Source organism: Channa argus, chromosome 23, assembly GCF_033026475.1.
Source record: "Channa argus isolate prfri chromosome 23, Channa argus male v1.0, whole genome shotgun sequence".
NCBI lineage: Eukaryota > Metazoa > Chordata > Actinopteri > Anabantiformes > Channidae > Channa > Channa argus.
Genome location: NC_090219.1, coordinates 11095788 through 11109029, shown reverse-complemented (window position 1 = coordinate 11109029; position 13242 = coordinate 11095788). Strand labels below are relative to the sequence as shown.

The following is a 13242-nucleotide window of genomic DNA, read 5'->3' as shown; positions in this document are numbered from 1 at the left end:
CGGTGGCTCTGTCTATTCGATACATATCACGATACAGGGTTTACTGTTCAACATATTTATTCATACTGTAAGTTATGAGATACATGGAGATTTTTTCAATAGTTAAGTTTAGTTAAAGTAACATAATAAAAAAATACATTATCATATTAATTTTTAATGCAATTTTAAACACAAAAAGCACCAAAATCTTACATGGACACTATGAATAAAAATGATTGTGTCTTTGATAACTGGAAAAAGTTCATTTTTAATTCACAGTCAACATCCTTTTTTTAACCACAATCTAGCTTTACTGATGAAAATCCTTTAAGCTCAACAAAGCACTGCTCTCAGTCGAAACATGATCCTGCCTTTGTTTTTGTGACTAAAACCTACCGTGGAACTGTCACATGATTTATTTCTTTATGTCTCACTTTATTTTCTCCATGTCAGCCAGTGTCAAACCACGCATGTGATCATCTTCCACAAAGGTGCGGTGGCCTCTGTGATGCTGGGAAAGACGATGCACCACTTACTGCTGCATGGAGAGACAGCGAAAGTCCTTTTTGAGAAGTTTGGATGAAATGTGCACACGGCTGACAGGAGGCCACTTTCAGCCTTTTTTTATGGGAACATGAAACTTAGTTCTGTCCTCTCTGTCTCTCAGCCCCAACGCAAGAACTCAACCTGTCCACAGTCTTTGTCTCATCCGGGCGATGTTTAAAGTCCCAGCTTTGTTTTACAGCCGTAATATGTGGCCCCCGGAATTCTCCCTGCTTGTGTTTAAGAAATACCATCTCTCATTTTCACTGCAGGAAGAACTGGACATGAGCCATTTAACGCGCTCAGCAAACAAGAAGCCGTGCAAAAAAGCAGAAAGGTCAGACAAATTTCAAAAATCTGTGCACGTTCATAAGGCCCGTGTTTGCATTGAGCACAGAGGGTGGGCCTGGATAAAAAAGGCTGAAAGGGAAACAAAACCTGATGGACTTAGTGGGTTTGACCAAAGCATCCACTGTTACATGGATGTAAGATAAATCTCTTACGCCTCCACATGCGGCTGAGCTACAGTTTTATTGTTTCTGTGTCACTGATTGAAACTAGCAGAGGTTTAAATATTTGTTCCGCAGATCGTTTCCTCCGAATGTGCAGATTTTCTACTCTCACTGTGATAAAATGTGTCACGCTGCCGTCATGTTTAATCACTGATATTAAAGTTTTTACTGCCGCTGTCGGAGGCTTATATTTCACTCATGCACACACACACACACACACACACACACACACACACACACACACACACACATACACACAGCTGATATTGTGCTCTTTAACTACAGGATATTAACTGAAAATGAAGGACTGAGTTCAAACTAAGACTTAAATCCTAAAGAAAAAAAGCCTGAAAACAACAGTATTTGATAACAGAATATGAGATGCAGGACGTAGATGAGTGGGACACTGTCCCTTACATGACCTGACACCAACTAAGACGTCATGACTGTGATTATTAATTAGTCAGCTTCAGGACAAAATGACACTTTAAAAAAAGTTTTCTGATCCGACACATGTGGCAAAGCTTTGGTTTGATAGCAAATAAACCTAATTCATCACCAAAAGATGATGATTGGAAGAAACCAACATTGGTAGGAGACAAGATGTGAACACCAGGTCCAGGATGACAAAAAGTCAGAGGCAGAAATACTAATGTTGTCACATTTAACCAAAGGATTTTCTGGTATTAAGGCATTTTTGGTGGATCAGGTTTTTGTAACACAAAGGCTCCGTGTGACTGCAGGCTCCATGGCAACACATCCACATCAGAAGTTGCTTCTCTGCAACGACTTTCTCATTTTATTTGCCACTGAAATCCATCAAACAAGCTGAGACTGAGAGTGACGGTGATGAGGCTTCAGACAGACACAGACAGCAAGTAGGTTCAGAGTGGAGACACTGGGCTGTGTCGCTCCTGTTGTGTGTGTGTGTGTGTGTGTGTGAATTTGCCTGTGTTTCATGTGGATTGAAGCGTTTCCTCTGCTGAAAATCATTGTTCCACAGTCTGGAGCAGGGTGGATGGCAGCGAACACATGGAGCTGATTTCCATGAAATAGACACAAAGATGGGGGTTTACACTCACACCAGAAAAAAAGTCGCCACGCTCCTCTTCATTGGTGCATGTTCGTCGGATGGGGGAAGGTGTTTGTTCTACAAAGAGCAGAGTGAGGGGAAGAACTCAGTCATCTGCAAACATGAGGCCTTTAAAGTTGCTTTGTTCACATTCATTTGTTTGAGTTTTCATTATTTAGGAAACAGCAAAAACTTTAAGGATGTATGTGAAAGCACATTATGCACCACTGTGGTGCAGGAAACAACCTGAGCTCTGAGTTTTATTTAGGCCTTGATGCTGGTAGGGAGAATCTCCAGGCACCGTTCCAGAATAAATCAGCCTACAACTTTGTGCAACAGTTTCTGAGACAAGCAAAGGAGACAGTTGGTGATGGAGTTTCAGAGCAGAAGAAGCTGTGAGAGTGAGCAGGTCACATGAGTTATGAATCTAAGAGGGTGATTCTGATCCACTGATTTCTATTAGTTTCATTTATACTGTAAATCATCATTCAGCTGCACTGTGAAATTATTCCTTTTAAACATATTTAAAAACATCATTTCTGCTGGTGAAAGGCAACATGATGCTTCTCGAGGACCAACGCTTGGACCAACGCTTGTACGTGTCCACAAGAGACACATTTAACAAACCTCAGTGTTTTAAGAATGAAGAAACAATCCGGAAACAGAAATTAAATTCTATCCCGTTTCCCGACATTATCCAATCAGCGTGCTCAACACGCCCTGCGGGTCGGGGGCTCTGCAGCCTGCAGTTATGCGTCAACGTCTATGTGCATCGACAGAGAAGCATAATTCCACCTTAAGTTAGTCATTTGTTTTTAATTGTAACCATGGCAACAAAAGGTCCTGTGAGCATGTATTGTAACCCAAACCATCCTTTCACTAAACCGAACCAGGATGAGTGATCACCTGATCTTTTTAGCAGCATTTCCTTTGCTGCCAAGACGCCTTCACTGGTATTGAACTTGCTTCTTTTGGTTCTGGTGTTTGAGTTTTTGTAAATGAATGCAATTAAACTTCCGTCAAACGTCCCTACATTTTAAAATCGCTCTACTTCTAGCTAAAAAATGCCTCCAGATGACATCACTTAGAGGAACCTTGGGTCCAGATTATTTCATCTTGTTGCTCACACTGTGGAGTTTGTGATTGGGCTCAACATGTTTTGCCAGAGCTCGTCCAGATGAACAACTCCTCCAGATGACATCACCCGGAGGAGTTTTTCAGCTAGAAGCAGAGAAATGGTTTAACATAGCGAAGTCAGACTGAAGTTTTAAAGCATCAATGTGCATTTACACTGTGAACTAAAGACACAGAAAGCAAGATGAAAATTGGTGAAGTCGCCCTTTAAACACTTTGAGACGTTTGAACCCAGCTGGCTGCTCTAGTGGAGATAAAAGTGAGTTACTTCAAAGAACAGGTCAATACTTTTTATGGAAAATGCAATGTAATGCTTTGTCTTCTCCTTATTTGCAGGTGGAAAAAAACTACACAGCTTCTAAAGCAATTGAACTTGGACTTCACAGCTTTTAGATGCTGGCTGCAGCTCCTGTGTTGTTGGCCAATAAATATGTGCATCCAGGCTAAACAGGCCCAGAGACTGATGCTTTAACTTCAGACTATAAGGAAGTGACATTTGTCTTCAGCCTCGTCTGTGTTGACGGTATTTTGACAGAGTTTGTGGTCACAGTTATTTGTCAGGTGTTGATTTCAGAACCGTCTTCCTCCCAACTCTCCATCCTGTCAAACAGACACTTTTCATTTCCTGTGCTGCTACAGACACCAGATGAGCTCTGACTGTTTGCGTTGATCTCTGTCTCCAGACTCGTCCCACACGACGCCGCCGGCCACTGACTGACGGCTCTGTGGAAAGTAAATCGATGGCAGAAAAACATCAGCAATAATCACGGCCGCCGCAGGCCCGGAGAGCACGACCTGCTGGAGACAGATCCACTTCAGAGCGAGAGGGCAGCGGTGATGGAGTCTGTCTGACAGATGGAGAGCTGCTAAGAGCCTTTGATAGGAGCCTGGATGTAACCTGGAGCCTCTGAAGCTGAACGATCAATCAGCGGGATGGATTCATTCAGGGAGGAGGGCAGGACGCCGCCGAGCTGACACACTGCTGCTGCTGTCATCCTCAGACGTCTCCATCAGCAACAATCACTCATCTCCAAATCGCTCGGGACAAATGCTGCTGCCTGAACCCTGTCCAGGTGATGTTTGGGGGAAAAAAAGGTTGTGTGATCAACACATGAGAAGTTGTCTTGTCTCCGGACAGAAGCTTTTCCACGACAGGAAGTGAAATGGAAGGTCCAGCTCATGACGATCCACTAATACCACTGTCGCTTTTAATACACAAGTAAGTGTAACTGTAATAATTAGAGACTTTTATCGTGTTCAGTTACAATCCATCATTATCACTTCAAGAGAGTTAAAAATGCTGCTATGAGCTTTGTTACAAAATGTGTTAATATTTCAGTTAGTTTATTAACTATACGTATGCTCCTATCTATACTACAACAAACAATTATAATAGTAGTAAGAGTAATATTTAAATTCATTTTTAACACATTTTTAAAAAATGCAGATAATTGGTATTTGAAATACAAAATTTGTGTTATTATTAGTTAGATCATTACATTTACTTATTACATTTAAATAACTTGTTTTCATAATACAATTAAATTTTTTTTATTAAATCCTTTATTTGATGAGGTATTTTTTTATATCAGTTATTTAGTTATAATGATAAAATAAAATGCAATACAATTTTGAATTATTTATAAATATTTATGTTTTTGTATTTTCTTTGCATGTATGAATATTATGATGTAACTGTTTAATTTCTGTATTTGCAGTTGTCTTTTGTAAATGGACGCATTTAATTGATGTCAGCACTTTAATTAAATACTATTATCACCGTATATATAGCGCATTTGTAAATACATAATTTCACTTAACAACGACAATATTAAGAGCACATTTCTAAACTTGAGTTACAAAGTTACAAAGTGTTTCACACATGCATCAAACAAAACAGCTGCAAAACTAAAAGAACACAAAACCTAAATATAATAGGAAGAAATAAGTAATCTGCTTAAAACGATGAAATAGCATGAAGCTTTTCGTTACTTAAGAAATGGAAGAGCTACATTTACATGGGCACAGTCACTAGAGGGGATTGATATAAATATAAATATCTGCCACCTCAGCTGCTAAATGTTCCGTGATTATGTTCAGCAGCTTCCTGTTTGCTGCGGAGCAGGAACTGCACGGTGGCCTTTATAGGGCGTCTGACTGATAACAGCATCTTCCTGCTGCAAGCAAAGATAAGCAGCTCTGAGCAGTTACAGTGAACCCAAGCAGTAAAGTTGTGCTCCAGACACTGAACATGCGGAGCTGAAATTTGCTGATTCAGCTGATAAGTCTCATCACCTTTCATCGTTCATCACCGTGACGGATCCTTGTCATCACAACCTGTACTTTATGCCTAATGGGTTTTCAATGGCTCAAGTGTATAAACCTGTTTGGTCTGTTTTAATATCATCAGTTACTTTACGTCTGTGCTGCAGTGAAAAGCCAAACCGTCTGTTTCCCGTTCAGCCTGGTTGGTGCTAATCCCGCCCTCAGATCTTTTCAGGCTGCTATGGGGGTCATGACCTCTCATCATGGTAGGAATCAGTTTTTATACATCCAAAAGTAACAGGGAAAACCCCAATGCCACCAATGGGAGCTTCTGTCCGAGCACTTTTCTCCACTTTGGGTTTTGGGATCAGACTTATCAAGACTTTCAAGCAGTCCTCTCACACTCTGAAGTGATTTGTCAGAAACACTCAGGCTCTGCTTCTTAAAGTGTTAAACTTTTAAATTCACCCTAAACCGAACCCACAACCTGCAAACTTAATCAGTTACACTCTAAGACACCTCCGAGCTGCTTGATTAGACAAGTCCACAACGTAAAACTATACTAGTCTCACAATTATTTTTATTGTTTGGTCCTTTCGGGTTTATCCTGTGAGTTCGGAGTCGCCACAGCGGATGGTTTGTCCGCGTGTTGATTTGACACAGTTTTTTCTTTACTCCGGACGCCCTTCCTGATGCAACCCTTTCCCAATTTCTTCCGGGCTTGGGACCGGCAGTGGACGGCTGGGGATAGGGACGGACTGTTGGGGGTTTAGTGTCTTGCCCAGGGACACGGCGACTTGTGGTTGGGAAGAGCGGGGGGCCAACCTTCGACCCTATGGTCGGCAGGGCAGCCACTCTACCAGCTGAGCCACCGCTGCCCCGTAAGCCCCTAAACTAGTTTCACAGAATGAGCTTGTTTGTGTGTAAACAATCCAAAAAATACATTTATAGTAGAAACATTTAAATATACGCTTCTAGCAAAATTATGCACAATTTCTTCAGTAATTGTATATGGTTAGTTTATTGGTTACTATGAACTTCAATATGGTTCTATAATGGGAACTGAGGATAAATTTAGTGTGGACTGATGATAAGTTCTTTTGAATATGAATTAACACGTGCAACTTCCCCACCACAGTCTGCTCGAGCGTTTTTTCCAATTTTTCGGTGTTTCCTGTTGGAACAGATCATTACAGATGTGTCTCCCCCAATGATGTTGGCCGATAATTATTCAGTAGCACTGCTCCGACATTTTTTAATAGTAGAAATGTGTAAAAACAAATTGCAGTATGTCAAGAGCTAATGAACAACCCGATTTAATTGACATAATCAAAAAATGAAAAGGGTTCAGCAGTTCACACAATTATACAAATTACTTACATAGGATAAAATACACTGAATTAAAGTAACAGTTCATTCCACTTTGTATTCACATAGAGCTTTTTATTATATAACATAATGTTAAGAGTAGAATTGTTTAAACCAGACCATGGGTCTGCTGGGTGCCACGCCACAAAAAACCTCCCACCATTCTTCACACCTCCCTCACCCACCTGCAGAAGCCGCACAACCATTGCTTTTCTTTCCCTATAGCTGAGCATTTGACGCTTTTCTGTCCTCTCGTCTCATTAGGGATGTTGGACTGAACAGCTGGATCCTGGACTTTCTGACAAACTGGCCCCCGGAGCAATGAGTCGGCAACATCTTTTGTTGTGCACGGACTACCACCGGGTTCGGGGCTCAGGGAATGATGAATCAGCCTAAAGAGTGGGGGTACAAGTCAGGTAACAGCCTCCATCTCAATGTGTGGTGTTAGACTTTAGAGGGTCACAGAGCACACAGCTCTATCTATGTCCACCAGAACCCTGTAAAGGACCTGAAGTGGACAACCAGTGCAAACCAGCACCTTTTCCTCCCTGGCAGACTGAGGAGGTTTGCTGTGGAAAAGAGGATATTCTGCAACTTGCACGGATGCACCATCACTAGTGTCCTCCCCCGTCTGCATTACAGCCTATGAAAGCAGCTCAGAGCAGGAGCCGACTTCCCTGCAGAGAGTCATCAGAGCCGCCCAGCACACCACCGGGTCTGAACTGCCGTCCATGCAAGACCTCTACAGTCAGAGGAGCAGGTGGGAGGCTGTAAAAATCATCAAGGACCCGAAGCACCAGTGCTGACATTGGGAAAACAATGGAGAGGCATCAGAGGCTCAGAGGCCATCAGACTGCTGAACTCAGCAGCCTAGTAGTTAATAATAGTTTTCCACAGAAAATGTAAGGATTGTCAGCCATTTTCATTTGTTTTCACTGCCAGAAACTAGTCAGTACTTCACAGTATTTTACAGCACTAGTTGTGAGACCAGTACGATTTGTGTTGTGGAGCAACAACTGATGACAGGTCTGAAAGGTCACGGGGCTCATAGACCTGAACCTGTGAAGGAGCTCAGCTAAAAAGACACAAAATGAATCAAGAGCAGGGAAGAAAAACCTAAAACAAATGAGCTAAATCGGACACAAAGTGACTGAAACTGGTCACATAATGACCAAATACTAAAAAGCAGAAATACCAACAGCTAGTTCAGCTCAGCACCTGAGGGCTGAACCACAGCTGCAGGGAAACTTCACTGGACTTTAAGAATCAGTGAACATCAATTCCTCGACCTCAACATCTGAAAACCGTCCGGTGCTGGTGAGTCTCTGAAGCCTGTGGATGGATTTACAAGGAGACGCGTGTTCTTGACCCCGGTGCTACGTCAGTCCGGGAGAGAGAGACTGGGAGGGGAGAGAGAGAGGAGAGGGGGTGGGGGGAGAGGGAGGACGCTGCAGATCGCGGAGGATCTTCAGACTGAGGGCAGCACGGACTGCCTGCGTCTCCTCCTCCAGTCTTCAGGAACCCTGCGGGGCGTCACACCGTGCAACATGCCCGCTGATCAGCTCCTTCCGGGCCCGTTGTCGGTTCTTGCAGCTCTCGAGGGATTTACGAGGACGCGCGGACGGGGACCTCTGGGGGATCCGAAGCGCTCAGAGCTGTGAGTTGGGGGGAAAAGTTTTGGATTTTGATGAACCTGCTGCGGCGGAGAGAATCAGCCCGAGCATCTGCTGCTGCTGTCGGACGCCGCCGCGCACCGTGACGCGCCTCGGAGCGCGGCAACTTCACCGGGAGAGTCTGCGGAGCGAAAACACGACCCGCTCGGCTGCGTAAAACCTTCTTCCACTCTGGATTTGTCACTTAAGGCTCGTGTGTGGTTTCTTATGCCGGTGATGCCCCTCGCCTCCCGCCTCCGTCCTCCTCTGGGTGGGATCGGGTTGGATGTGACGTCGTGAGGAGGCAGCAGCCTGCGGATAATCACACTTTGGACTTTTTGGCTCCCAGTGCGGATCGCGGATCTCCCTCATGCAGCTCCACCGCCTGGCCTGGGCTCTGACTGCCGCTGCGGTCTCCTTTCTGCTCCTCCTGCTCCTCCACCACCAGATCCTGAGAGAAGGTACAGAGACGGATGGAGTGTGTGTGTGTGTGTGTGTGTGTCTCTAAAACACCTCAACAGGTATTTAAATGACGATCATATGTACTCACAGATTTAAATCTACGTGTGTGTGTGTGAGTGTGTTTTGTCCCAGGCTTGTCTTGGGCTTTGTGGTCTGGCTGAGGGGCACTGGAGGTAGATTAGGGGAAGAATCCAAAAGATCAGAGACAGATGTTAAAGAGAGGAAATATTTTCCCTCCAGTTCTCCACCTGAATCTGCTGCAGTCAGATGATGCAGCTCATAAATCATTTGGTTAATTCACTGATTAATTGCTCATTATGTAAAAAAAAGGTCCCGTCCCCAGTTTCCCAGAATCTAAGGTCACGTGGTAAAGTGTCTATTTTATTGCATACGACCAAACAACTGAGATATGAAATTACTTTTTCAGGTTTTCAGGTTTTTGCTTATTATCTTAAAAACAAAATCAATGAATCCATCTATTAAAGAAATGAGCATCACATAATGCAAACATAACGGAATATAATTAATTTTTAATTAAAATTAGCTATAAAAATTATAATCACAGGCAGGTTTTATGGCACCCAGATCATGCTGTTTCTGAAGCCTTGGTGAAGAACTTTCCTCTACATTTGGCTTCTGGACCTGAGGGGATGTTAGCTCCTTGTGAAAAGAACGCAGCGTTATCCCCCTGAAATACAAACCACAGTCCAAGGTTTTGTTTTCTTCATCGCTACATTAATAATCGTTCCTGTTCCACGATCAGGACTGATGGGTAAAGGAGGTCATGCGGCTCCAAAGCTTTGGAATGGTTTCCACCCAGTTCTGAGGTTTTCCAGCGATTCGATGTCCTGTTATGTTCTCATCAGCCTGTGGATCCACATGTGGATTATTAAGTCACTAAAACATTGTTCCAAAAACTACACGGTCAGACTTTGGCTAAAATTAACTTACCTCTTTGGTCCAGGGTTAGAAACAAGAAGCGAACTGGTGCCTCTCACATTAAAGTGCTGCTGTTTTTGTCAGTTTTATCACTGACTGCTGCTCTTACTCCCATCATATTTTCTAAGAAGGCCCAGCCCTCTTCAGCGAGACGCCAAAGTCTTTGACACGGCATCAATGTTTGATGCCATTTCAAGGACCTTTATTAGTTATTAGCACCATATGTATGGTCCAGTAGGTACCTGCTCCACATGTGCCACAATGTGACTTCAGTTGGCACAAAAAGAAAAAACACTGAGTAAAATTGACTCAGCACATCTAAAGCTGGGGACACACCTGAAGACTGTCAGAGACTGGACAGCTCACACATAGACTGTTCATACCAACTATCACAGATTTCTATTCTCTCACAGTCTGGAAGCAGCACCCACCTGATGACTGAATGAACTGGGGGCAACACACTTAACGACCGGTCGGGAACGACGGGATGTTCTGTAGACAGGAAAATCCCCAAATCCCGTGTGAGCTGGAAATTCTCGCGTGTTCTTGTGCCAAAACAAATATGGCAGCAAGCGGGAACTTTGACTTTTTAAGTTAACAATTGGTGTGTGAAAGAACAAAAGACAAAAAAATTGCAGCAAAATCACGGAGGTAAAAGGACAATGTGCACTAAAGAGCCTGCAGATTGACATGAAGGTAAAATCACTTAAGTTCCGTCAGAACTGTAGTTACTGTAGGTCGGCCTCAGTCGCTGATACCAGAATATTAGATATGTTTTAACATATATTTTAGAAAACGAGAGACTGATGAGTTTCTCTGCCGATCGTCAGCACCGACTGAGCCAGACCGGCACCGACCAGGACCTACTAGGTCCGACCCTTCCTCACAACAGCTGGTCTTAACAGGACTCGCTGGAAACGGTCTAAACATCATCACTAAACCCAACTTTGGCACGTGTCTTATTTCTAGTACAGCTGCTCGAGGTCCATTTCCCAGACATCTCACTCGTATTAAATATGGCCATAGGTAGTAGGTGACCTACCAGAACACAGCTATGGGCTGATAATGACTCATAAGGAAGCCCAGTCTCCTGAAGTGGTCCCTCTTCAGTGACAGATTTAAAGTCAGGCTCATCACTATTGATTATTATGTTTTGTGGGTTTATTCATGTGTTGTAATGTATTTACATTTTCTTCAGATGAATCTATCTACATTCTTTCTATTGCCTTGGATTCTACCTTTTACTGTAGTTTTAGTTTGTGCAGCACTGTTTTTAATTATACTCTAAAAATACGCTCGTCTTGACCTATTTACTAGATCTGCTTATATATATAAAACACACAGAAAGAGATGAGACCTGCTCCCTCTGTGACCCGGATAATCATTGTTTTGCCGCTTATTGATTAATTACTGTTTGAGTCCAGTTGAGCATCAGAGCCTCATTTGACCTTTGACCTTCTGTAAATGAATCAATACAAATGATCCAAGTGGAAGATGATTTCGAGTTCAAAGTTCAAAAGTTGTAACTGTAAACCAAAGACGGTCATTTGACGTCCAAACACTGCAGTAAAATACAGCATCTGAATCATAGCCCCACAGTTCTGATTTAAGGACACGTGGAACAGTCCTCACTTTTTACGTTTAGGTTTGTGTTTACACGTGTGCTTGGTGCCGTCCACTCGTGATCTGATCCCCCATGATGTGCAAACAGGATCAGACATTTCTGTGCATTGCTGTTTTGAAGACTGGGTTTTGTTGCTTAATTTGACATTTTACTGTTGTCAGTTCAGAAACTGTTAACTGATCCGCTAGAAGAGACTTCGCCACACCAAAGTGAGAGGAGCATAACTTATTAAAAAGGTTTTGGTGCAGAATGAGGCTCCTGAAGCTGAGAGCTCTGCAGGAAGGTGTCTGAACCTCGTGGTGACACAGGCGGAGTAGGAATGAGCAGAGAAGCAACAGAAGGAAAGGAGACCAGACTTATCGTTGAGCTCAGTGAAACTGGTCGTGAAGCATGGAAAAAAAAAAAAAGACAATGTGGACGATACAACTGATGCGTCCTGAATTCATCCGCAGTGGACAAACACTTTTGAGCCAGTTAACGCAGACAGATGACGGGTTAACAAACTGAGATTTAAAGCCCGATGCTCAGTCTCTGGTGTACGGCACAAACAATAAAAGTCCTTCTGTCCTCGCAGCCTCTGAAGCAGAAACTCAGCAGTTTTTTTTTTTTCGGTTGGCAGCTGTTTCTGACTCTCCTCCTCGTTCACATGCAGATGTTTCAGATAATCAGGGCTGCAGCAGAAAGAGGGAAACCAACTCCAACAGCTGCTGATTGAAATTCATCCGTCAGGGCTCAGACACAGATGGTCTGTGCAGGTTCAGGCTTCAGGTGATGATGCAGAGACTTTTATTTTGAAGAGACATGAGCTCTGTCACTTCCTCACACCCAATTAAACAGGTGAAAGATGACCATCAATACGTTGGCCTTCATTTATTAATCATCTCATTTTCTGCTAATGTTAACATTTGTACTGGGAAAGAGTTAAAATCCTAAATGAAAACTTCTGCGTTGTTTGCTTTTGATCCTCATGGAGTGAAAACCTTTAATGAACACAATCCCCTCACGCTTTCTGTTTACTGAGTTTTCCTTTTGTTTCCTCTGCCTGCTCATAAAGCTCATTTAGATCCTGGAAACAAGCCTATTATGCAGCAGACACACTGTGGTGCCTGCGGTGTAGAAAGCTTACCTAAGGAGCCCTCAGAGTCCAAATTAATTCTCAATGCTCCATTAAGTCGAGCATATATTCATGGGAATTATGAACACGCTGCCTCTGAATGAAAGTGAAAATCAGCAGTTGAGAGGGAAAGAAAAAACACAAACAGAAATTAACGGCGCAAAAATCTGCGGAGGGTGTAATTGGATTTGAATAAATTCATCTGGAGGAGGAACGTCGGCGAGCGATTCAGCGGGGAGCAGCCTCGAGCGTGACTGAGGACACTCTTCTTTTCCCTCTCTCTGTATTTAAAAAACCAAATTAAGAATCACACCTCAGCTGTGCAACCGAAACTCTTCTAACCCCTCTGCTCGCCGAGACAAGGACTGCAGCGTGACGGAAGAGGCAGCGCTGACGCTGGCAAACTTCGGCCTGAGTCATTCCAGCAAATCCCCACAAATATTTACTGGGTAAATATCCCGTGATTCAGTGGGGCGTCGTGAAAAAGGCCACTGTTGCTTTTTTCTTTTCCTGCTGTGGCTAAAAAACTGAAAGCTCCACACTCTGCTGTTCATCCTGCAACGTTTTGTTCGTTGTTC

The 13242-nt window shown here is 43.3% G+C and overlaps 1 protein-coding gene across 3 annotated transcripts in view; it reads left to right on the top strand.

Moving 5' to 3' along the window:
* The first annotated feature begins 3888 nt into the window (after window positions 1-3888).
* The window catches only part of LOC137108802 (chemokine-like protein TAFA-5), a 42222-nt gene continuing 32868 nt past the window's right edge, over window positions 3889-13242 (top strand). Inside the window, exons 1-2 of one of the 3 annotated variants that reach the window (XM_067493846.1) lie at window positions 3889-4459; window positions 7138-8986. In XM_067493846.1, the coding sequence (XP_067349947.1) occupies window positions 8896-8986 (91 nt within the window). In that variant the 5' untranslated portion in view covers window positions 3889-4459; window positions 7138-8895. The remainder of the gene's footprint in view (window positions 4460-7137; window positions 8987-13242) is intronic. The other 2 variants (XM_067493847.1, XM_067493848.1) reach the window with 2 other exon arrangements.